This window comes from Thermobia domestica, chromosome 7 (assembly GCF_964235325.1).
Source record: "Thermobia domestica chromosome 7, izTheDome1.hap1.1, whole genome shotgun sequence".
Taxonomy (NCBI): Eukaryota; Metazoa; Arthropoda; class Insecta; order Zygentoma; family Lepismatidae; genus Thermobia; species Thermobia domestica.
The window spans coordinates 12,017,977-12,042,804 of NC_137460.1; the positions used below are offsets into that span (position 1 = coordinate 12,017,977).

At 36.7% G+C, this 24,828-nt stretch overlaps 1 protein-coding gene and 1 long non-coding RNA gene across 2 annotated transcripts in view; both read right to left on the reverse strand.

The window, feature by feature from the left end:
• Positions 1 to 1,806: 1,806 nt before the first annotated feature.
• Positions 1,807 to 6,606, reverse strand: LOC145688828 (uncharacterized). Its single transcript, XR_014131996.1, has 2 exons — positions 6,486 to 6,606; positions 1,807 to 2,571 (listed from the first exon to the last, which is right to left on the reverse strand). It is a non-coding gene; the product is annotated as an uncharacterized LOC145688828 (long non-coding RNA).
• Positions 6,607 to 16,399: 9,793 nt separating this feature from the next.
• Positions 16,400 to 24,828, reverse strand: part of LOC145689856 (carboxypeptidase B-like) — a 67,059-nt gene continuing 58,630 nt past the window's right edge. Inside the window, exons 8-10 of the mRNA XM_081764121.1 lie at positions 21,476 to 21,532; positions 17,986 to 18,070; positions 16,400 to 16,656 (exon numbers count right to left, since the gene is read on the reverse strand). Of these exons, the coding sequence (XP_081620247.1) occupies positions 16,448 to 16,656; positions 17,986 to 18,070; positions 21,476 to 21,532 (351 nt within the window). The 3' untranslated portion in view covers positions 16,400 to 16,447. The remainder of the gene's footprint in view (positions 16,657 to 17,985; positions 18,071 to 21,475; positions 21,533 to 24,828) is intronic.

The window sequence follows — 24,828 nt, forward strand, 5'->3', positions numbered from 1 at the left end:
TACCACTGGCCACTGGTTACTATTTGGTACCAAAATGTTCACCATCCTCTTAGGTATTGATCAACACAAATATCGCCTCTCTATGACTTATGGTTCCCGAGATATGGCTCCTTAAATTTCACGAAATCGGAACTTTTTTTTTTTTTTTTTTTGCCAATATCTCGGAAATGGTAAGAGTGACGCGAAAAATTCCATCATATTCTCAGATAAGATGCTCTATCCAATGGAGGGATCAAAATCGAGAAATTGGCAGATAACACACACACACACACACACACACACACACACACACACACACAGAGAGAGAGAGAGAGAGAGAGAGAGAAAATTCAGTAACGAACTTTTTAAGTTCATTGAAAATATGGCTCGTTATTGAAGGTATCCCTTTCTAAGAATAATAGTTTTCACTTCACAATTCAGCGACTGTCCATCCTTGGTGAAGTTTTTCCAGGCCTTTTCCTCAACTCCATCAAGATGATGTATGACTTTTAACGTTTAGTTATCTCTGCCTTATTCCTAATTATTTCTTCATTATTAATTAACTGTTTCCAGTTTCAGTGTAAAATAGCTTCACAAGTAGATAGAACTATGTTGATTAATAAATAAACAATCGAACACACTTCGTAGAATATGGCAAATAATACTCTTTTCAACACAGAAAAGAGGACATTTTTTATTTTCAGAAACGACTTTTCCGTCTAAAAATGTTATGTAGTGTTCCATTAGTGTATAAAAAGTGTCCAGAATGTCTTCTAACAGTCAACTGCCCAATAGTGTTCAAAATGTATCTGAACTTCAGATGTATTCAATGAGTATACCGGCACATTGCAAAAAAATAAATAAATAAAAAGTAAAAATAAAATAATAAAAATAAAAAAAATAAAGAAAGAAACTACTTTGAGAAACAGGAGGACACTTTACACATTACCGATACTCTTTGAACACCTCCAGATTACACATATTCACCTGTTTCAGATACTGTGTTTTCCAAGTATGTCCCAGATGTATTTGCAAAATGTGTCAATACTTTGTTTCACAAGTGTTTCCCGACAAGAAGTGTTTTAGATATTTCATACTAGATATTGTTTTTAGAGAAGTAACGCTTTCAGACACGAAGCACACTTTATAAACACTATTTCATCGATCGTCTCAACATCTGTATTAAAAGTGTTTAAATTATACTTTATTTTTTTTTACAGTACAGAAAAGACTTGTAAATGGTTATGTGTTAAGTGTTCTAACTCTGTTTAAAAATGGTTTCTCTGTCTGTATATCCACTGTACACATTTTAAAGTTCAGGTACGTATAAAGTTTCTTAGGATAATTCCTCTTAACCACTGGTAGCAGGCATTCTAGACATTTCTTTTTGTTTACTTACAACTTTTCAAAATATTTTTGGACATGTTAAGCAATGAACTAAAAAAGTTTCTTAAAAAATGGCCAAATCATATTCAAACACTGATTTTTTTCCATTGAAATATTTAAAGAATCCGTTACTAAAGACGAGGAATTTCCAACATTTTTTTTTTACTTTGGTACACTTAGAAAATCATAAACTTTGGAATATCTTTGTTGGGATTTTAAACACTAATATTTAAAGTATTGACATTTTAAACACTAATATACACTTAGAAATTCACGACACGTTTGGTCATGCTTAAGCAAATGTGTTGGTTTTCATTTGGGAGATAGATTATAGATTCCATGCATTACACTTAACTTTTCACTTGGAGAACCTAATTTATAATTCGCCGAAATTTAATTTAACTTTTTACTTGCGGGGTAACTACAATTGACACAATTCAATTAACGTTTAACGAGTATATTGAAGAATATGTCTACACTTAGCACAATTATGATTAATTTAACATTAGGAAAATATATTACAATTTTGTGTGCATTCCTAGTAACTTTTCATTTGCGATATAACTTACGATTTGCACCTGTTACAATAAACGTTTCAGTTACGAGATAACTTACATTTTGCACGTGTTACAATTAACATTTCACTTGCGAGTTAACTTGTACAAGTTACACATGTTACAATAAAGATTTCACTTGCGAGATAATTTACAATTTGAAAGTGTTACAATTAACTTTTCACTTGCAAGATAACTGTCAATTTGCACGTGTTACAAGTATCGTTTCATCACTTGCGGGATAACTTATAATTTGCACATGTTACAATTAACGTTCCACTTCTGGGATAACTTACAATATGCACATGTTACAATGAACGTTTTCCTTGCGAGATAACTTACAATTTGCACGTGTCATTATCGTTTCACTTGCGAGATAACTTAGAATTTGCGCACATTACATTTAATGTTTCAATTGAGAGATACATTGAAATATCTTACATTACAGTTAAGAATTTATAATTTAGGGAATACATTACAAATTTGCACAATTCAATTAACTTTTTTGCTTGAGAAATACATTGAAATTCACTTGCATTACAATTAATACATCATTTGGAAAATATATTTCAATATTGTGCGAAACCATGGACAGAAGTCTGGCGCAACCATTGTACGTACTACAAAATAACAAGTACGGGTTAAAAGACACCTATGATAAGACATGAAAAGAGAATAATATGTTTGTAGAAAGAGAGAAAGAAGAAACAAACAATAAACACCTATTCCTAATACTGGACATGAAAGTATGTAAATTGTTCTTTCTTTATTTCTGTGTGGTTTGAAACTTAAAATACATGTAATAATAATAATAATAATAATAATAATAATAATAATAATAATAATAATAATAATAATAATAATAATAATAATAAACTCCCGTTTTCGACTCGTAGTTACGTACAATACTAGTTTTTTTGTATTGACTTTTACAGTTGTTTGAAGGAAAGGTCAATCCTTTCTACACTGTAAAAAATAAAACACCATTCAAACACTTTTAGTACAGATATTGAGGGGAAAATTGATGAAATAGTGTTTATAAAGTGTGCTTCGCGTGTCCAAAAGCGTTAATTCTCCAAAAACAGTATCTGGTATGACATATTTAAAACACTTCTTCTTGGCAAACAGTTCGAAAACTAAGTGATGACATACATTTTGCACGTACATCTTGAACATACACTGCAAAATATATAGAAACTACTTTTAGATACAGTAGGACACTTTACGCATAACTGACACTCTTTGAACACCTTCAGTTGTAAAGACTGTGTTGTCCAAAGAATGTTCCAGATATATGTGTAAAATGTATGTCATCACTTTATTTTCGAACTGTTTGCCAAGAAGAATTGTTATATGTCATACTAGACAACTGTTTTCGGAGAATGAACGCTTTTGGACACACAAATCATACTTTTTAAACAGATACTTTATTTATTTCCCGCTCAACGTCTGTACTAAAAGTGTTTAAATGCTGTTTTACAGTGTGTACTAAGAGTATTTTACAGTGTATTTGGATAACACAGTATCTAAAAGGGGTGAATATGTGTAATCTGGAGGTGTTCAAAGAGTGTCGGTAATATGTAAAGTGTTCTACTGTATCTAAAAGTAGTTTCTTTATTTTTTGCAGTGTACAAGAAAATTCAGTCATAAAAATATGTGACATTCAAGAGACAAATGATATCCTGATTCCTGTTAAATGTTAAATTACAGCGACGCCGATTTCTGTATAACTTTGAAGGGTTCTGTTCAGAAATGCGTGATTAGTTGGCAGATACTCAAGCGAAGATGTTGAGATCCTGGTGGAACCAAGGAATCTTTGGGTGGCCCAGACGCCGTCGGTAGGCCAGAATCGGCTTCCACGTTAAAGGTAATGTACAAATTAAAGGATTAGAATTAGGAATTAGATTTCTGGGCTTTTGGCATTTATGGCTATGTTAGCCCGTCACTAAGATTAGGATTAGGAATTAGATTTCTGGGCTTTTGGCATTTATGGCTATGTTAGCCCGTCACTAAGATTAGGATTAGGGATTAGATTTCTGGGCTTTCGGCATCTATGGCCATGTTAGCCCGTCACTAAGATTAGGATTAGGAATTAGATTTCTGGGCTTTTGGCATCTATGGCCATGTTAGCTCGTCACGTCCCTCGGCGATCACACTATCCGACATCGTAAAAAATAAAACACCATTGAAACACGTTTAGTACAGATGTTGAGGAGAAAATTAATGAAATAGAGTCTATAAAGTGTGCTTGGCGTGTCCAAAAGCGTTACTTCTCTATACTGAAAAAAAATAATACAGAAACTACTTTTAGTCATAGTAGAACACTGTAGACATTACTGTACACAGCAGGACACTGTCTTTGAACACCTGCAGGTGACACATATTCATCCCTCGTAGATACTGTGTTGTGAAAGTATGTTCCAGATGTATGTACAAAATGTGAAAAATGTGTGTCATCGCTTTGTTTTCGAACTGTTTGCCTCGAAGAAATGTTTTAAATATGTTATACTACTGTTTTCGGAGAATGAACGCTTTTGGACACACGAAGCACACTTTTCAAACACACACTTGATATATTTTCCCCTCAACATCTGTACTAAAAGTGTTTAAATGCTGTTTTACTTTTTACAGTGTAAAAACAATATCCAGCATGACATCTCTGCGAACAGTCGAAAACAGTGATGACATACATTTTGATCATTTTGTACATACATCTGGGACATACGTGGACAACACAATATTTACAACGGGTGAATATACGTCATCTAGAGATGTTCAAAGAGCGTCGGGAATGTGTCCTATTATGTCTAAAAGTAGTTTCTGTATTTTTTTTTTTTTTTTTGAGCGGAGGAAAGGGAAGGAAGAAAGCGGCCTGGGACCTGTATATTAGGCATTATCTCGGCATTTGCCTGGTGTGATGGAGGAAAACCCAGGGAAACCTTACTCAGGTTGGCTGACCTGAAAAAAACTCTTACACTTTTTGGACCGAGTGTCCTAGTCGGGAATCGAACCCGAGACGGCTGGCACCAAAGACGAGAGCTGTATAAATTAAAATTGAAATAAGCTTAAATAATTAAAATTCTGGCCATTTTGCAAACCAGGTTTCAAATCTGATCATTACTTCACTGGTACGAATAACAGTATACCGCAACAATCACTTGACTAGGTCGTTAGACAAATTATGGCAGATTGCTGAGTGTTCCGTTTATTGTTATTATTATTGTTATTTCCTTAATCTGGTCACCCCTAGAGTACAAATAAACTCTCCGCCATTAAACTACTTTGTATTTCCTTTTCGTTTTCTTCATTCTTGTTTTGTTTCTAACAATTCAGATCATGGGAAGAAAAAAAAATGTTAACATGTGTAAGTGTTTTTAAGTGTAGTTGTTTGCTTACAGACGACACGCGTAGCAAGAGAAAGTATTGAGAACACACTACTCTTCCTTCCAACAGATTTCCAATCATTGTCTCACTTCGCGAACATCATTTTCAAAGCTTTTTTTTTTTTTTTTGCGAGATAGTTTGTAGTTTTCAAAGATACAGGGCGTTCCAAAATTAGGCCCTTAGTCAGAATACTAAAAATGGGAGGCAAGGTTTTTTTTTTTGGGGGGGGGGAGATAGCTTTAGTTCATCTTACATTCATAGTTTGAGCTTTTCTATTTCAAGTATGTCTTGGCTGGCGCTACTGTCGATGTGTTTTCCCGTACCTCCCTCGAAGGTGGAGAGACAAGTTGCCACAGCCGAAACCTTCCGATTGTTGGACGCAGAAGCGTTGCCACAATGAATTATTTCACGAAAACCATTTGCTTACGCGTTCACCGACTAAAAAACGCGAAACTTGATATTTATTGGTGAACAAGGGCGCCCATATTGTGGTTTCCAAGGGAAAGGGGCAAGTATACGCGACATTTCAAAGATAGGTTCAAATTTTGCTGTAACTAATGTAAAAAATCTATTGGGTTTTCGATATTCCGAAGTTAAATTTCCTCTAGGGGGGACAAGCGCCCCACCTTGCCCCCTGATGGGCGGCCTTGTTGGTGAAGTATTTTGCTCCCCTCTGACAAAATCTGAAATGGCGCTGCTGGTTGTATCTTGAACAGCTTTATACAGGATGGCCCAAAAGTAGGTATACAGCCCGGTACTGATTAACTTATTGCTGTTTATATAATTTCTTATTGTTATCCACCAGATAGACTTAGTTTCTTTATTGTTTGTTCTTAAAGTCTTTTTACTTATATGTTAAGCTCGGAACAGCGGTGGCAAATAAACCCATAAGCTAGAATGTTATATTTGATCAATGCAAGGGTGTATACCTACTTTTGGGCCACCCTGTATGTTGTAATTATTACTTTACTTGTGCATTTGAAGAATGTACTTAGATAGAGTGGTTATAATTATTGCAGAGAAAGTATTTAAGTATTCCTAAATAAATGTTATAACGTAACTCGTTATACACAGGTCCTCAGTCATAATTATAGCTAAATTATATTAATGAAATCACTTAAAACAGTTTATGTTGCGTTTAGCTTTCCTGACATTTACACACTTATTGAAATAAATACACACCTTCATGATTATGCGTATATTCCTTTTATAATGGTTCCTGAATTATATTGTTTATTTACAAAACGTTGCTATGACAATGTAAAGACAAAAACTTATCACAAATCTTCAGATTAGAATCAATTTTGATTCTCTTTCCTTTTTCGTATTTTCTTCTTCTTCTTCAAACTGGTTAGTGCATATTTTAAAATCATACATTGCCCAGAAATATAAGAAAATATATTTAGAATTACACTGAAAATACAAGATGTCGTTGCAATGTAGGCGTACGTTACATTAGAGTGGGACATTTCTATATAATATTTTGCCATGAGAAGAATGCTCGAGGTAAATTTCAAGCTGGATAGCACATATTAATGAAGATTTTAGTATTAATTATGCATCTTACGTTCATCTGTATTAGAAAAACAGTGTACAACTGCAATAGGTAAGGTGAGAATGCTTTGCATCTTAATATAGGGTCGTCTCACTGGAAACGGCCTAATAAAATTGAGAATGCAAATCCCGAGGATTTGTTGATAACTATTTTCTAGTGTTTCACACGAGACAGAAAAGAAAGTTTTCTCGTCTCGTCTCGTATATTTGATACATGTCTCGTCTCGTCTCGTCTCGATTATCAAATACTTATTTCTCGTCTCGTTTTGTATATTTATGTGGAAAATTTGTGCCCTAATTGTTTTTTCTTAATAATTATCTAGAAGTGATAAAAATTCTTCTTTCGCGTCATAAGAGGTTCACATAGTATGTGATATAACAAATTTAAATCATATTTATTTATTGGAGTATATTATGTAATAACTTTTGTGTTTTTTAAACGTAGATGAACACGTTACATTTTGTGCGGCCACTTTATCAATTTATAATTTTTTACAGTATGAATTATATGTAACACTAAAACAGTGTTTGAAATCAAAGATTTGGGTGAGCTAGTAGTACCTACGAGACTGCAGAAAATGTTTGGTCGCATCTCGAATTTAAAGATGTACTTCTCCTCTCGTGGACAGTGTTAGAATGTTTGTTCACCTTTCTCTTTTATATACAGGGTGTTAGAAAAGTTTGTTACAATATTTTCGGAATAGATTCCTCACAATAGTTACAGGGTGCCGAAAACGTGAAAAAAAATGAACTTTAACTACCAACTTCCCCATCAGGATTCTGCCGCCTACAGTCGGGCAATTTGTCAATGACGACCAGATGCCGCGGTCAGATTGCCGGCGCCGGACGCCGGCGTCTTTCAGCGCGATTTTCGACCGGGACGAATAGTTGCCTTGCCGAGCAGTTGGCAAACAGCCGGAAGTGAGCATTAAATGCGCCGGCGCCGCCGTCGGAAAGTTGTCTTGCCGAGCAGTCGGCAAACAGCCCTAAGGGCGCAGTAAATGCACCGGCGCCGCCATCGAAAAGAGGCGGCATAAGGAGTCGGCAGAGGGTCGGAAGGAGGCCTTCCCGACTGTTTTGCTGACTCTGACGGTCGGCAACAGTTGGCAAAGAGTCGGCAAAGGACATTTTATTTTACGATTTTTGACCACTTGCCGCCTCGGCAAAAGGTCGGCAACTTTGAACAAGTAGATCGTCGTGCCGCCGCGGATGGGTGCCGGCTGCCTCCGGCGGCCCGCCACCGTCCACGACGGCAATCCCTCTTTCCGACCGCGACTTCCTGATGGGGTTTAAAGGTCCATAGGTCTGCTATAAGTCCATTGGTCTATAGAACCGAACCTAGTCACTGAGGAACTAATAGGTTTGTAAACTATCCCAATATCCATCTTTCAGAACCTCCGGTCCTCGCACAATCATTTTTAGAGAGGCTGTTTGGGAGTACTTGATCACTCTCCACTTGACTGTTCTAAAAATTGGTGTGCAAGTATTGGGGCACTATTAAACATGGATATTTGGATAGTTCACATAACAGTTCCTCAGTAATGTCTTGAACCGACTACGATAGGTCCCATAATAGTGGAGCTATGAACTTTTGAAATTCACTTGTTCCATGTTTTCAGTATACTGAGAGAAAAAGGACTAGGATTTCCGTGTGGATATATCGTATTTATGCGGGTGCGCTCCTTAAGTAATGTAATTTCATGTATAAAAGTACAGAAGGTGGGAACACCATGCCAAGTCTGGAGTTCGGCGTCTGGATTTCGTGTTAAAAACATCTTTCCTCTCTTTCCTTCTCACAGAATGATATGACGTCTTATTACTCTCGTAAGGTAGGGAGTCACAGATTTAGAAAGAACCAAGAGGGGACACTCGTAGGAAGGTGGTAACCACATTATATACGTAAGGTACCACCGTCGGAATAGGTATGGCGTTAATTCTAGATTTAAAATGGTGGTCCCACAATACAAAATTTTCGCTGGACGGTGGTGTAGATCGTACTACGGATGAAACAACATTACTTAATGTGGTAACGTGCGTAACCTAGTAAAAAAAAAAAAAAAGCATTTACATGCCGACTGGATTATGCATTTTTCTCCGTGTAGCAATGCGTACGAGACAAAATTTGAGACTGTCTCGTCTCGAAAATGTGCTATAAAAGTGATGTCTCGACTCGAAAAATATATGTATATTCTATCAGAAGAGCTGTGTCTCGACTCGAATTTTGTCTGGAAAATTCTGTCTCGACTCGTCTCGTGCGCATCCCTAGTTTTCAGCACCTTATAACTCCGAAACTATTCACTTTTGAGCACAAGTCCATATGAGCTTTTCTTCTTATTTTTATGTGAGGAGTCTGTTCCCAAAATATTGTAACACATTTTTGTTATTACCCTGTATATATATACAAAAATCACACTCGTCCTGAAAGTATATGAAATTGAATTCTTGTATGCCCCCTTAAGAATCTTCATCCCGGCGAAATTAAAATACCGCTAATTTTACAGTAATTATGTGATATCTTCAAATAGATAAAATATAATTGAAATATGGAACAAGAGCGCCCTAGACAATATTATTTTGCGTGAGGTACCGTTATCACAAGTCACCTAGTGGCTTTCCGTTTTCAGCTGTTTAGAAACGCGAAAATAAATGTCGATTTTCAAAATGGCTCGAAATCGAAAGCAGATAAGTGAGTTGTGATAACGGTTTCTCATGTAAAATAATATTGTCTAGGGCGCTCTTGTTCCACATTTCGATTATCTTTTATCTATTTGAAGATATCACATAATTACTGTAAAATTAGCGGTATTTTAATTTCGCCGGGATGAAGACTCTTAATGAAATTCTGCGTACTTCACTGTCCACTATTCTGCTAAAATATCGTGTATATTATATTCCTTTAAATTAAAGGAAACAATAATAGCTGTTGGAAGTAAGAAAAAACAGAGCACATTTCGAAATCTCTTCATGTACGGGAAGCGGACGCCATCTTTTACCAAAGAGAACTTGAATCTGTGTAGAAAGTGTCACACATGAACCTGTTGGATTTCTCGATCACGTAGCTTCCAAGGTCAATTTCACATTTTGTTGAAAGGACAAGTGTTGCAACTTTTCAGTCAAGTACCATTGTAATGCATTTATTTGTTTTTTCCCACAAGATGGCTTTAGGCATATCCAGAGAGGTTCTAAATTTATTTAGTGTCCTGGATAGAAAAAAAAAAACATCTGTATCATTGATATGTAAACCAGAAAATCAATGCAAAAGTATGTTTTTTTCTACATACCATGGTCGCCTCTAGCAAGAGCATTGTCCCCCTCCCCAGGCCGGTAGCCAGACCAAAAATCCCGGTAGAAGTTAGGGGGGCCCGACCCAACCATATCATAGTTCATCACCATATTATAGTTCATTTGCAAGCCTACCATGAAAATTTTAGGGGACCAATAAAAATTTAGGGGGCCCCGGCCCACCCTAGCCCCCCGTGGATACGGGTCTGCCCCTCCTGCTTGAAGTTTCGAAAAGGATTTGGTTCTTCGAAATAGATATCCAAAACATAGGTCTATTAGATTTGGTTACTCATACATAGGCAACACGTAAATATAAATATGTGAATATGTAATATGTGCGTAAACGTGTGGGAAATATTATGTTGTTTTACATCAATTATTATACACATCAATTTGTTTATATTTGCGTTCGCTTGTGTGTCGGCACTTTTGCACCCTTCCCCTTGGAAAAAGTCATTGTAGTGTTCTTCCTTCTGGGTATATTGAAAATAACGCAGTTACATATTAGACAAATCTAGGGGCGTCATTTATGGGGGGGCAGGGAGGGGCATTTGCTCCTCTGAGTTTGAGGTTTATATAGATTTTATCAATAGAATAGTTGAAAATCAGTGCAAAACGCGAAGTTTTACTTATATCAAGGGGTCTTGCCCCTCCCCCAAGCAAAATCTGAAATGACGCTTCTGGACAGATCTACAGCTGCATCAGTGTTTTGATGGTAAAACTTATGTCCTAATGCCTTAAGCCAGTGGTTCCCAACCTCTTTTTTAACTGAGGACACACTAATTTTAACTATTAAATACTTCTTGATTTTTCAGCGAACTTAAAATGTTCGTTACTGAATTATCTGTGTCGGTGTGTGTGTGTTTGTCTGTTATTTGCGATTATTATTATTATTATTATTATTATTATTATTATTATTATTATTATTATTATTATTATTATTATTAGTAATTTTGAGCCTCCCATTCGACAGAGCATCTAAAACTATCTGAAAGAATCACGTCACTCTTACAGTTCCCGAAATATTGGCCAAAAGGTTCCAATTTCGGGAGATTTAAGAAGCTATAATCTCGGAAACCGTAGAGAGATGATGTTGGTGTTGATCAATACCTAAGAGGATGGTGAACATTTTGATATGAAATAGTAACCGGTAGCAACTGGCCACTGTTCCACAGTCATTGGCCAAAAAAGTTCGGATTTCGGGAAATATAAGGAGCCACATCTGAGGAAACTAGGTCATAGAGAGATAATATTTTGGGAATTTTTCAATTTTGAGTCCTCCATTTTCAGCGTGTCTTCGCAAAACAATATATGGTAGAACGTTTTAAGAGAACTCTTAAACAAAACATGTGGAAAAAAATTGTACTCAAGGAAATTATAGTTGAATAGATATATTACAAAAATTGTTTAATGAGTATAATAATAAAGTACATAGAACAATTGGTATAAAGCCTGTAGAAGTTAATAAGAAAAAATAATTCTTTTTAAAATCATTCTGGCAATGCTCTTGGAGCATTCTCAACTGGTTAAATTCTAAAATTTTACTGTGAGGAACGATAGCGTTACGCTTTTAACTGCCGAAATTTTCACCAGTTTTAGAAATAATGTGGCTGTTTTAAAAAAAAATTAAATGTCATCTCATAGGTGCCGACTCTTGATTTTTTTTCAGTGGGTGCTCAATTTGCTCATGTTTGGTACTTACATACCAATCACGATATCTTGGATCTCGTATTCTAATTTTTGAAACAGTTCCAATCAGCAATGATTTCAGAAAGTGGTTGGCCAGAAAATCCTCTTCTAGCTACTAAGTTATCCCGAAGGGTGTCTTTCCGTTCTACCTAAAGGTCGTCCAGCACTTTGTAGAAAATATTTTATATGATCTTATCTTTAGGCAGAACAAGAATTCCCGTTCTGCCTAATTCCCGTTCTGCATAATCTTTTGAGACGGGGAATTTTGTCCAGGGAGGGATTTCTTCAAGGGCATTTTTCTCTAGTAGTTGTAACAGATTCTGTAAGAAGAATAACTATTTCTTCAAGTTTCGTCATAAATGATTGATGTTATTCTACTTGTTCTTCTCGAAAAAATGGCTAGATACAATTCTGTTATTAGCAGTGTTATTCACATCTACTTTAGTAAAAATAAATCTGATTTTCTTTCTTGCTTTCTTGCAACTGAGTCGATCGACAACCCAAAGGTTCAATGCCGCATTTGCAAAGGCTCTCCATTGACTTCTATCCTTAGCCAACTGAATCCAGTTTCTACTTTGTATTCATATTCTTCAAGCTCCGTCTTAATAATGTTCTTACATCAACGTCTGAGTCTTTCTAATAGTCTTTTTCTGATTGGATTTCCAGTTAAAATTTTGGAATTATTTACTTCCATTCTATCTATAGGCAGGGTTGGCAAGGTAATTTACTTGTTACGTATTTTACCTAAATTACGCGTAATTTACTTGTAATATACGTCATGTAGAAAACCAGTTTTTTACGCAGACGTAGAAAACTATATTTCTTTCATTAAAACTAAGATCATTTTGAATAATCGGTTATATTGTAAGCTTAGTTTTCTTATTTGAGCATTAAAATATTATTATCTTCTAAACATTATATTGAAAAGTAATGATTTCATGCCAAATCATAGTAATAAAAGACAATTTTGGATAGCCCCTCGCCGGCCCACTACTACTTTCCACTTATTAGCGCGCACACAAGCACAACCACCCAACATGTAAGCACACACATTAAAAATATGTGTTGGTTCGGATATGTTTGAAAGTATCAAGTAACCTTTTGATTATAACAATTTATTGTTACACGTTTGCAGCTTTTAATATAAAACTCGAAACATTTCAGTATATTTTGAGACTTCTATTAGAAAAGAAAAAGAGATTGACTGTTAGGCTCATTTCAGCTTCATATTACACACTAACACACACACATAACTGATACGAAAAATACTGAACAGACTATTGAAATAATGAAATTTTAGAATAAACTGATTTGTTTTTCTTCAACGTCCCAACGATACTATATATACCACTTCAGTTAGCACTGGGACATATTGAATTTTCGATGTAAAAGTTATTAGATTCTCATTTTAAACACACACAGGTGAAAAAAAATATAAAAGCACCCAACAGAACATTATACTACATTTTTCGGAATGAACTCATTTATTTTGCTCTTTTCTTCCAAGTCCAATAACAACACTAAATATATTGCTTCCCTTAGCACTTGACTATCATTTGAACTTTTAATGTAGAAATTTTTCATGCTCATAATAAATAGACAAAACTGAAGAAAATACTCAACAGAATATTGAACTACTTGTTTGTTCGTTGTTTTTGGAAAGAAACAATTTGTCTTTATTCCTAGTTCGAATACTGAATATATTTCACTTGGTTCCAATAACACTGAGTATATCATTTCATTTAAAACTTAGCCATTATTTTAATTCTAAAAAAATGTTACATGCCATTTCCATTATAGTTCAGTACAATTCGAACACAACACTCTTAATCACACTAATATTCATAACTTGAGTGGTCTTGTAATTTGAGGGTGTAGTATATTTGAAGTAGTTTCTTCGAACGTTCGAAGCTGAGCCGGTTCCTTGTGACGTTATGAACAAAGGACCAATTTGAGAAAAAGTCTTTCAATTTTGTGCTGAAGATGCTAGAATGTTCAGTGACTTCATAGCAAATTCCGACAACTCCTTATGTTGCCAAGTAGCGAAATACCAGAATGTGTGTGGTGTTGTAATTCCCTTCTTCATAAGTTCTTCAAATTTTCCACATTTTCCCCGATATTGCTGGTGGCTAGTTATTCCTGAAGGGCCGAGGTTTTCAAACAGAAACTCCTCTACTTGTTCGTGATTCTTTTCTCAGACATAGCAGAAAGTCGTCACAAATGGAGACCACGAAATCTTACCATTGTTGTGTATTGCACAATAATTTCTCCCACGACTTCTCTGGCATAAAACTTTTCTCGATTACAGAGGGTTAAAAACATGAAACATGATGAAATGGGTTTTGAACAGTCACGCATGCAAACCGTATTATACAATGCTACTTTACAAAGCCAATACAAAATTCCCAGTTTATGCTTACGGATTAAGTTATGCAAAAGCCAGCTAGATTCCATATAATTTTAGGAAGAGTTTTTTTAAAGCTCAGCGCGTAGAACGTTTTCTTTTAATTTGTAGACATGTTTCTAATTTTTTACGTACTTTACGTATTTTACGTAAATTACGCGTTTTTTACGCGTATTTTACGCGTCACACAGAAAACCTTTTTTTACGCGTAATTACCCAACCATGGCTATAGGACCTGGCCATCTGAGCCTTCTAGACTTAATGATCTTAGGTAAAGAATGTTAGATAAAAGTTTTAAGTTATGCACTTACTTAAGTAATGGTAAGTAAATGGACTTCTTTATATTGTAAGGTTCCATTCCCGCATGCACTATAACCATATGTATTTACTACGAACACATTTTTTTACGTTCATAAACGAACAATAGTAAACGTCGTAAGAGAAACCACACCTCCAGGCATGAGCGCCGACTACGTGGGTGCGCCGGGGCTCCAGCACCCATAAAAATAATCTTGTGGGTGCGCCAGGGGCGGATCCAGGACCGACTTCTAGGGGGGGGGCGGTGGGTTGTCATACTGCTACTTAGAACTACTTTTAACAGTTTCAAATTTTGGAAGTGTTTTATTTATATATATAAAATAAACATTTTCCTCGTCTGGGGGGGAGATAGTCGCGATCGCCCCCCTGGATCCGCCACTGGGGTGCGCCGCACCCACAACATTTTTAGTTTGATAGGAACAAAATAAAGTAAATATTTCTCACTTGCCGTTATCAAAAAAAAAAAAAAAAAAAAAAAGCGATTAAAACAGAGACGGAAGTTATAATTTCTAACCTCTAAAAATAATTGTTTCTTGTTTGTTTCAAATGTGTTTGTGCAAAGACAACCAAGCAACACAGTAAGTTATTCAATTTATAGTTTATGTTCACAACAAAATCCTTGCACAGTTCTTTCTGCAATACCGTTAAAATTATTTGTTTTCATGAAGATTGTTTCATCTTAATTTGTATGAATGTGGTATTTTCTTTTAGTACCGTGTTGATAATATCATTGCCTCTTGCAATAATTGTGCATCATGTAAGTTATGTAAAGTATACATTTAATGCTACGATTATATATGTTGAGAATATTCATTACAGTAACTTATACTTAACCTTGGATCCGGGTTTGAACCCGTTTCTCTCGTGTTTAAGTCAGCGGTGTTACCGATTGAGCTAAGGCAGCCCCAACTTATCCTTATAGTACCTGGTATATTATACTTTATTACAGTAGAGCACTTTATGACAGTGTTCGTTTTAACTAAAAGGAAATAAATAAAAAAATATTGAGACTTCGCTGAAAACATATTACACGTCCCGCCATTCATATACACCCACATAAATTTTGAAAAGTCGGCGCCGTTGTCTCAAGGAAGACACGAAGATGAATTCGGAAAAGCTATCGAAGAAGGCCATCTTCCCCTCATGGGCTCTTCCTTGAAAATGATGTCTATAAAAGAAGGCCTCAAGAAGAGGAAACTATCAGTTTCGCGCTGATCACTGACCCATCAACACTTTCTCCTGGGGCTGACATGGGCTATGGAGAATTCCTTTAAAACCATCTTCCGAAGGTGCTATGAGTGAAGGAGTTCTCATCGTTACCTAAGGCCATTACGAGCTAAAGACAATTGAACTTTTATTCCGAGGCCAGGAATAAGGGCCGATAAATATAAATATAAGCTAAAGATAATTGAACCTTTATTCCTTTTGTGTGCCGAGGATTTTATTGAAATCTCAAATCAATAAGAAATTCACAAGAACTTTGTAAACATTCTTATAATACTTTATATATATACAGTGGCGGATCCAGGATATGATCAAGGGAGGGGCTAAACCATAGTTTGCCGTTTTATCCAGTGTAAAGCAGAATTGAAGCCCATTTTATCCAGTGTAAACCTGAGCGTCAAGGGGGGGGGGGGGCTTTAGCCCCTTAGCCCCCCTTGGATCCGCCCTTGTTTATATATATATATATATATATATAATAAAAGGTGATGGGTTTAAACCCCGAGTCTGTGATTTGAGACTGTAGATCATTTCAATAACAGAACATTTCAATATTATGCACTTATTACGAAAAAAATTAGACAGTAAACAATCAGACTGATATAAATAAGAAGCAACACAAGTGAAATACGTGTCTTCACTTTATTTAATACATATAATACAAAATAACCCAGTGTCACAGGGCTACAATATTTGTGTTAAACATTTTTCGTTGTTTTGAAGCAAAATTCGCGAAAACTTTGATGGCTTCGAATGTTTCTTGTACAACTCCAGCGATTTCTTCTTCCGGGAGGTCGAAGCTAGGTCCTGGTAACTCAATTGTGTAAGCATACTTCACTCCACCTCCGCCTTTCACCCAATCCTGGGCTTCACCAGAGGATGCATCTGAATTAAATACAAAGGAATAATAATAATAATAATAATAATAATAATAATAATAATAATAATAATAATAATAATAATAAAGTGGTGCCGCGTCATGCTTGGCATATATATATACACACACTAGTCTTTGGCCAGCTGGGGGCTCCACCCCCAGACCCCTACGCTAGCTTGGCCTACGGCCACGTATCTCTTGGGTCTGAGGCCTTTGCATCAAGAGTGAATTATGTGCATTTGCTCTTTATTAACATTTCCTGAATTTGGTACAGCTGAAGGCTTCGCCCCCTTGCCCTCACGTTTACTGGGCCTACGGCCTCGCACCTCTTAAATCTGCAATTCTGCCAAATTTCAATTTTTTTTCCTATTTCAACTATCTAAAACAGGGATGCAAATAATCACTCGCCCACTCTCCTGGGGCGAGTGGTTCATCGGTGCGGGCGAGTATTTAATATCATATCGAAGATAAGTAAATGATTTCTATTGTGGAATGTGGGCTAGTAGTTTGTTTCTTGGGCGAGTAAACTTTTGTTGCTTACTTACATCCCTGATCTAAAAGATAAGATTTTGTATCCCAAGAAAACGCCCATTTAAATAACATGGGGATTTATTAACCCCTCCCCCTTTAGATCTCTTAAAAACTAAAAATATTTACTTTCGGCAATGTTCCTGTAGGTTAGTCCCGGAAGGCTACAACCATGCGAAATTTCATCATTCTAATCCTGCCGGAAGTGCCTAAACATTTTGGGGTGTAGAAGACGCCCCATATAAATAACATGGGAAAGATTTTTCAGCTCCCCATAAAACCACTCTATAGTTGGAAATTTTTATTTTTAGCGATTTACTTAGTTAACGCTGACGAAAACATATAAGCATACATAATTTCAAGTTTTTATTCCAATTCCAAGTACCTAAAACATGAGAATATAGGTAAAAAAAATAAAATAAAATAAAACACCCATTTAAATAACATGGGGAAATTCTTCTAACCCTTCTTTAGACCACCTAAAAATTAAAAATATTTACTTTTGGCTTTTTTTTTTTTTTTTTTTTTTTTTTTTTTTTTGTCGGTTAGTCTCGGAAAGCTACAATCATGCGAAATTTGAACTTCCCACCGATTTAATTTATGTCAGCTCATGTAGTTTTATATATAGTTAAGATAATATATAAGCCTATATATATATATATATATATATATATATATATATATATATATATATATATATATATATATATATAGAGAGAGAGAGAGAGAGAGAGAGAGAGAGAGAGATAGATATAGATATAGATATAGATATAGATATAGATATAGATATAGATATATGCAGCACTTACAAGAAATGCTTCCTGTAGATCCAACTTCATACTCTGTGCCTCGTACAGCAGATAGAGCCAACGCTGCTTCCTGTGCCACTAAGTCCTAGAGAAAAGCATAAGAGAATAACATTATATTCTTTTAAAGTGATTAATACTCAAGTGGTATTATTTCAAAGATCTTTATCAAAATACTAGAAACACCTGAAAAAGTGCAACTTGAAAGTCCAGGTTAATATAAGGGTCGTTCAGTAAATAATTAGAAAAAAGACCAAAAAAAATCATTTTGGGTAGATTTTTATTTCTCAACATAATCTCCATTTAGCTCGACAGATTTTGCCCAACGTTTTTCCAACTTTTTTTTAAGCCTCCAAAATGTAGAATTTCGGAAGATCCTCAGGATAGGCATCTGCTTGGGCAATGACCTCCTCGTTGGACGCAGGCCGGTAGCCAGCCCAAAAATGTAGGGGGCGGCTAAAGTTAGGGGGACCCGATCCAACCATATTATAGTTTATTATCATATTATAGTTCATTTGCAAGCCTAGCGTGAAAATTTTAGGGAGCCAGCAAAAATTTAGGGGGTACCCGGCCCCCTAGACCCACCTGGATACGGGCCTGGTTGGACGTGAATCGTTTTCCGCGAGTCATTTTTTCAAGTTTGGAAATACAACGACACTGGGGGCCAAATCTGGTGAATATGGTGAATGTTGTAATAATTCGAATTTTAACTCCATAATTTTCACTATCGAGACTTGTATTGATGGAAGAGAGTTTTTTTCTTTCTTTGCCAGATGATTTTTTTTTCTTGATTTCTTCTCTCAACCGATGCAATAACGACGCATATTACTCTACATTTATAGTTTGCCCTTTTTTTCAAGTAATCGATGTAGATGATTCCGCGTGCATCCCCAAAAATTGGCCATCACCTTGTCGGCCGATTTCACCGTCTTCGCCTTCTTCGGAGCTGGATCACCTTTTAAAACCCACTGCTTCGGTTGTTTCTTTGCTCTGGCGTCTAGTAGTGTATCTATGTCTCGTCAATTGTTATGTATTGACGCAGAAACTCATCGGAATTGCAATGAAGAAGCTCCAAACCGGCCTCCAAATCAATCACACGATTGTGTTTATTCTCTACTGAGAGCAAACGCGGCACCCATCTGCTGAGATTTTTTCAAATCCAGTTTTTCTTGCAAAACTGAAAACACTGCACCTTCTGAGATGCCTGTGACATTCAACTATTTGGCGCACTTTGATTCGTTGATCACTTAAATCATATTGTGGATTTGTCAATCATTTCGGAGAAAGTCACTTCCACTGGACGTCCCGGACGATGTTCATCATTTATGGATGCACAAGCACGTTTAAACTTATTTACTCAATTGCAAACAGTCGCAAATACAGAAACATATGTATATGCCATGAACTTAATCAAATTCGGCTTTGATCTCTCGGTGTTAAATCTTTTAAATAGAAGTGTTTAATAACGGAAGAAACTCATTTCTTTCCATTTTTCTAAATAAACACAAGTTTATTTCTTCAATCGACTATGGCAATGAAACCACGTGGCGGGTATAGCTGAAACTTTAACAGAAGTCTAGTGAGGAAAAACGCTTACCAAAAGCAAACCATTTTCGATACTACGAGTCATCTTTCGAATTTTGTAAGGATTTATTGAACGACCCTCGTATTGTGCAAATGGGGAAATGTCAGCACTTGTAGCTAAGATAAAACTTAACAACGAAAGGGATGATTGGTGATAGAAACTGACAAATCCTCTAGCATGTTCAACAAGACCAGATTATGTTTGGGAATGTATAATCAAACTCAATACTTAGAAAATGAGAAAGCACTAGATTAGTGAAGATCGAAAAGTGGCAGAAGGGATTAACTATAAGGAAAGGATAACGAGCACAGTATGTCTTTAACTTGCGTCGATCTTTGGTTCTTTCCTTGATGACAAAGAAGATGGCCGTGTGGCTACTGCTGGATAGATAGCTCTCAAACACAGGTAATGCGAAGACAGAAGTGTGGTACGTAAATATCACATCCTGTCTAATAGCCAGGGGCGACAAAACCGGTGCTCTGCCAAATATCAGTTGTGAGATATCGGTCTAGTTTGCGTCAACATCACAGATGATAGCATTTGTGGCGTTTAACGTAGAGAAACTAGTAGCTAGTCTACAGCCGGGAAACAACCTCTTGTCTCTAAGGGTAGAAGGCGTGGATTTGCTATATCTCTCAAGGACTGTCACCACAATCACCCACGATTCCTCTGGTCGATTGGTTTTGATCGAACCCTCTAGTGGCGCAGATATTGGTTGCCTTTCAGAGTACTGTATCCCGGAACAAACATAATATGCTTCAATGGAGTGTCGTTGTGGAAGGGAAAGAACAGTCTCTGTTATTTTATTTTCAATATCGTACAAGCTGATGAAACGAAGACAGAATTCTACAAATAGGTCTACTTGACTGTCTGAGAATAAGAATGAAAGTTCCGAAGTTCTTGAGAACTAAATATCCAGTTGAAGTAAATTGCGAGGCCAATCGAGTACCTTCACAATATGGCGTTGGACGACCTTTTGCCCTCAGGACAGCTCTGATGAGATGTTAAATGGATTCATAGAGGTCGTGAATGGTAGCAAATGGTGGAATATTACACCACTCTGCATTCAGTGCACCACTCAATTCCGTGAGAGAGGATGGAGACGGAAATTTGCGCTGGATGCCACTGAGATGTTCAATTATGTTCAGGTCCGGGCGTTGGGCAGGCCAGGAGGTGTTCAACTTCATCCTCATGTTCATCAAAACAGGCTACAATAGCTCCATTTGTATAAATGGTTGCACTATAATCCTGAAATATGCGTCATTGACCGGAAGCAACATCTGGACCTAAGATGCATATAGTTCCCTAAAATGGAAACATAATCACAGACAATGTCGCGATTAGAGGACTAACTGGAGACTAGGATATTGTGCTCCACGGCGCAGCATCACAGAGCTCCGCCATATTTTACGGTTGGACTGAAACACCGCCTGCTGTACGCTTCTCTGGGCGCCCGCCAACCCTGAAAATGTTGGGATGATACTTTTAAATAGAGATTTCGTTTGAGTTCCTTTCTGTTATCCTTGTTGATTTTATTAATTCTAATGTAAATTAGCATGCTGGAAGCTTATTAAATAAATATATACAATCAGTGGCCTATGCAAAGGGGTTGTTCTGGGGTTTAACCCTCTTGAGCAAGATCTAATGGAAACTTAACTATATATCTATAAATCACTCTTGTTCTAAAAGGAAATAATTTGAGTGCTTGAACACCCTTTGACGAAATTCTGTGTATGCCACTGTGCACATAAACAAACAAACAATCTTTGCAGACTTTTAATTCTCGGAAGCTGGTATGAGTCAGGATACATCCGCTGATGGGATTTACATTCTACGGCGATGAACCTTCAGGTGCCTTATTCGATTGATTTAATTAGTTAGTTTTATATCATATATTTATTTACTTACCAAATCTTGCCAGTCAGCAGGTCGATTAGAGGAGTAGCTCCAAGGATACATAATTTGCTGAAATAAAAAGACGATTATTCTTCAATATTAAAACATGTAATAACTCTGTGCACACTTTATATGCTTGTATATAAAAAAAAAAGTGATGTGCAGAGTTGAATCAAACCTATACTCAGGAATTAAAATTCTAATACGATCGATGGGTACGCCTTCGACCAAATGGTATCATGACGCTAGAATGTAGCTTAAATGATGTAGGACACTCCTATCCCAGCAATAGAACTTTCTTAGTAGAGGGCTAAAGAAAGAAAAAAAGAAACTTAAACGGGCTATTATTAAAAATAACAATAGTGCATTTTACAAAAATTCTTGTAACACTAATTGTTATTAATAATTAAAGTTACTCATAATCTGGTTCAAACTGGAGTCCACTGATTCTCAGAAGCAGGCTTGCCAACAATACGATAATATATCATGATATATGATAATTTAAGCCTTAATGTTATAGCTATATGGCAATGTACTTACTATAATAGGTGAATATTAATAAAAACATACTATAGTCATTTCCGCTAAATAAATCAATAACGATTTGAGAATTAAAGGATTTAAAAAGTGAAGACAGTGATACCAATTTGGAATTCGAAACTGAGGATTAAAGTTTATTATATATTACTGCTGTTATTAGTAGTATTATACATGTTTTTGTAATTATCACGTGCACAACGAATATACTATGTAATTTTTTGAAATATACGATAATTTTAAAGACGAAAATCAATAATTTTGTTCTTTGAGGTTGTCAACTCTGCTCATAAGTGAAGTTGAATACTCAATTGTCAGTCTGTTTCTCGAGTGGAAAACGAATGAGAGAGTGTTAGAAATGGTGGGTGAGAAAAGAACACTTTTAAATATTATTAGGAAGAGGAAGAGAATCTGGTTGGGGCATTGCCTAAGAAGAAATTGTATCATGAGGGACATCCTAGAGGGTATGGTGGCGGGAAAGAGAGGGAGGGGGCGAAGGAGACTACAAAACAGAAAGATGATATTAAAACAGAAAGATCATATGCGAAGACGAAGAGGTTAGCGGAGGACCGTGCAGCATGGAAGCTTCTCAGCTACGGCAAGTGACCTACCAATAAAGGCAGAATACCTATGATGATGATGATGATGATGAGTCTGTTTCTAATACAGTTTTTTTGGGGGGAGTAATTCTAAATTCTACTGCCTTTTATTCGTCAGATTAGAAATCGCGGGCTAGATAGAACCTTTCAGGAGGCCGTATCTGGCCCACAGGTTACAGTTTGCTCATCACTGTCGTGTCCTATCAATGGACCTTATGCAGGGCCATATTTAACAATTTTGCGTTCCCAGACGACTATAAAATAAGTATTTTAAACTACAAATATTTGAAACCGATCGCGTGTAGTTTTAATTGGAGATGGAGCTACGGCAACCTCTATAAAATCGGTGTAGGAACTCGGACTCCTTTTGGATACTCACTGAATGTAACCCCTGCCTATAGGATCCATATACCCACTCGTACTGCAAGCCTCTCTTTTTCAATACAAACACGTGTTTTTACAATTATAAACAAACAGTGACAGACGACGGAAGGAGACTACACCTCTACGAAGAGAATTCGGAGAACTATGAGAAAAACAACAACCCCTCTACAGGCCCTTCCTCCAAGAGGATGGTTGTGCTTGGGGTCCCGGGTTCGATCCCAGCCCCCGCCAGGTGAACTTTGTGGTGGACAAACACCGTGTGCACGGGTTTCCTCGGGGTTGTCCCGTTTCCTCCCACTTTCTCCATTCCACCATTTCATTCATTACTCATTATCACCGTCTCCTTTAGCCTAACCGGCATAATCGTGGGACGTAAAACTCAAAGATTTCATTTTTTCCAAGAGGATGGTTAAAAAATTGGACGACAGAACAAGAAGTTAATCAGACCAGTGCTGATCGTTTACCTACTAAAACCTTCTTCCAAGGCCGCCATCGGCTACGGAGACTTCCTTTAATACCTATTCCTCAGGCTGCTATGAGCTACGGAGTAAAATCCTTAAAATCACCTTACGAAGTATAATCCTTTAAAATCATCCCACGAGGCTCCTATAAACAACGGACATATCCTTTAATACCTGGGGCTACCATGAGCTATGGAGTGTAATCCTTTAAAACCACCTCCCGAGGCTCCTACAAGCAACGGATATATCCTTTAATACTTGTTCCTCAGGCTGTTATGAGCTACGGAGTATAATCCTTTAAAACAATCTCCCAGACTCCTATAAGCAACAGACATATCCTTCAATACTTGTTCCTCAGGCTGCCATGAGCTACAAAGTATAATCCTTTAAAATCATCTCACGAGCCTCCCATAAGCAACGGAGATATCCTTTAATACCTACTCCTGGGGCTACTATGAGCTACGGAGTATAATTCTTCAAAACAATCTCCCGAGGCTCCTACAAGCAATGGAGATATCCTTTAATACCTATTTCTCAGGCTGTTATGAGCTACGGAGTATAATCCTTTAAAACCACCTCCCGAGGCTCCAATAAGCAACGGATATATCCTTTAATACTTGTTCCTCAGGCTGTTATGAGCTACGGAGTATAATTCTTAAAAACAATCTCTTGAGGCTCCTATAAGCAACGGAGATATCCTTTGATGCCTACTCCTGGGGCTACTATAAGCTACGGAGGATAGTCCTTTAAAGCCACCCCCAGAGGCTTCTATAAGCAACGGAGATATCCTTTAATACCTATTCCTCAGGCTGTTATGAGCTACGGAGTATAATCCTTTAAAACCACCTCCCGAGGCTCCAATAAGCAACGGATATATCCTTTAATACTTGTTCCTCAGGCTGTTATGTGTTACGGAGTATAATTCTTCAAAACAATCTCTTGAGGCTCCTATAAGCAACGGAGATATCCTTTGATGCCTACTCCTGGGGCTACTATAAGCTACGGAGGATAGTCCTTTAAAGCCACCCCCAGAGGCTCTTATAAGCAACGGAGATATCCTTTAATACATATTCCTCAGGCTTCTATGAGCTATTGCGTATAGTCCTTTAGAACCATCTCCCAATGCTCCTATAAGCAACGGAGGTATCCTTTAATAACTACTCCTGGGGCTACTATGAGTTACGGAGTGTAACCGATCCCGTTTGAGACCGCCGTGGGATAAGGCAAATATCCTTTATTCTGAGGCCACATCGTGTGCTGAGGAACTTTGCACTTACTGTATACTGGAAACATATAAAGATTTAGAGAAAACACACGAATTTTGTAAAAATATTTATAAGACATTCTTTTTATAATAAAAGTGTGGAGGTTGAAATTCCGCATA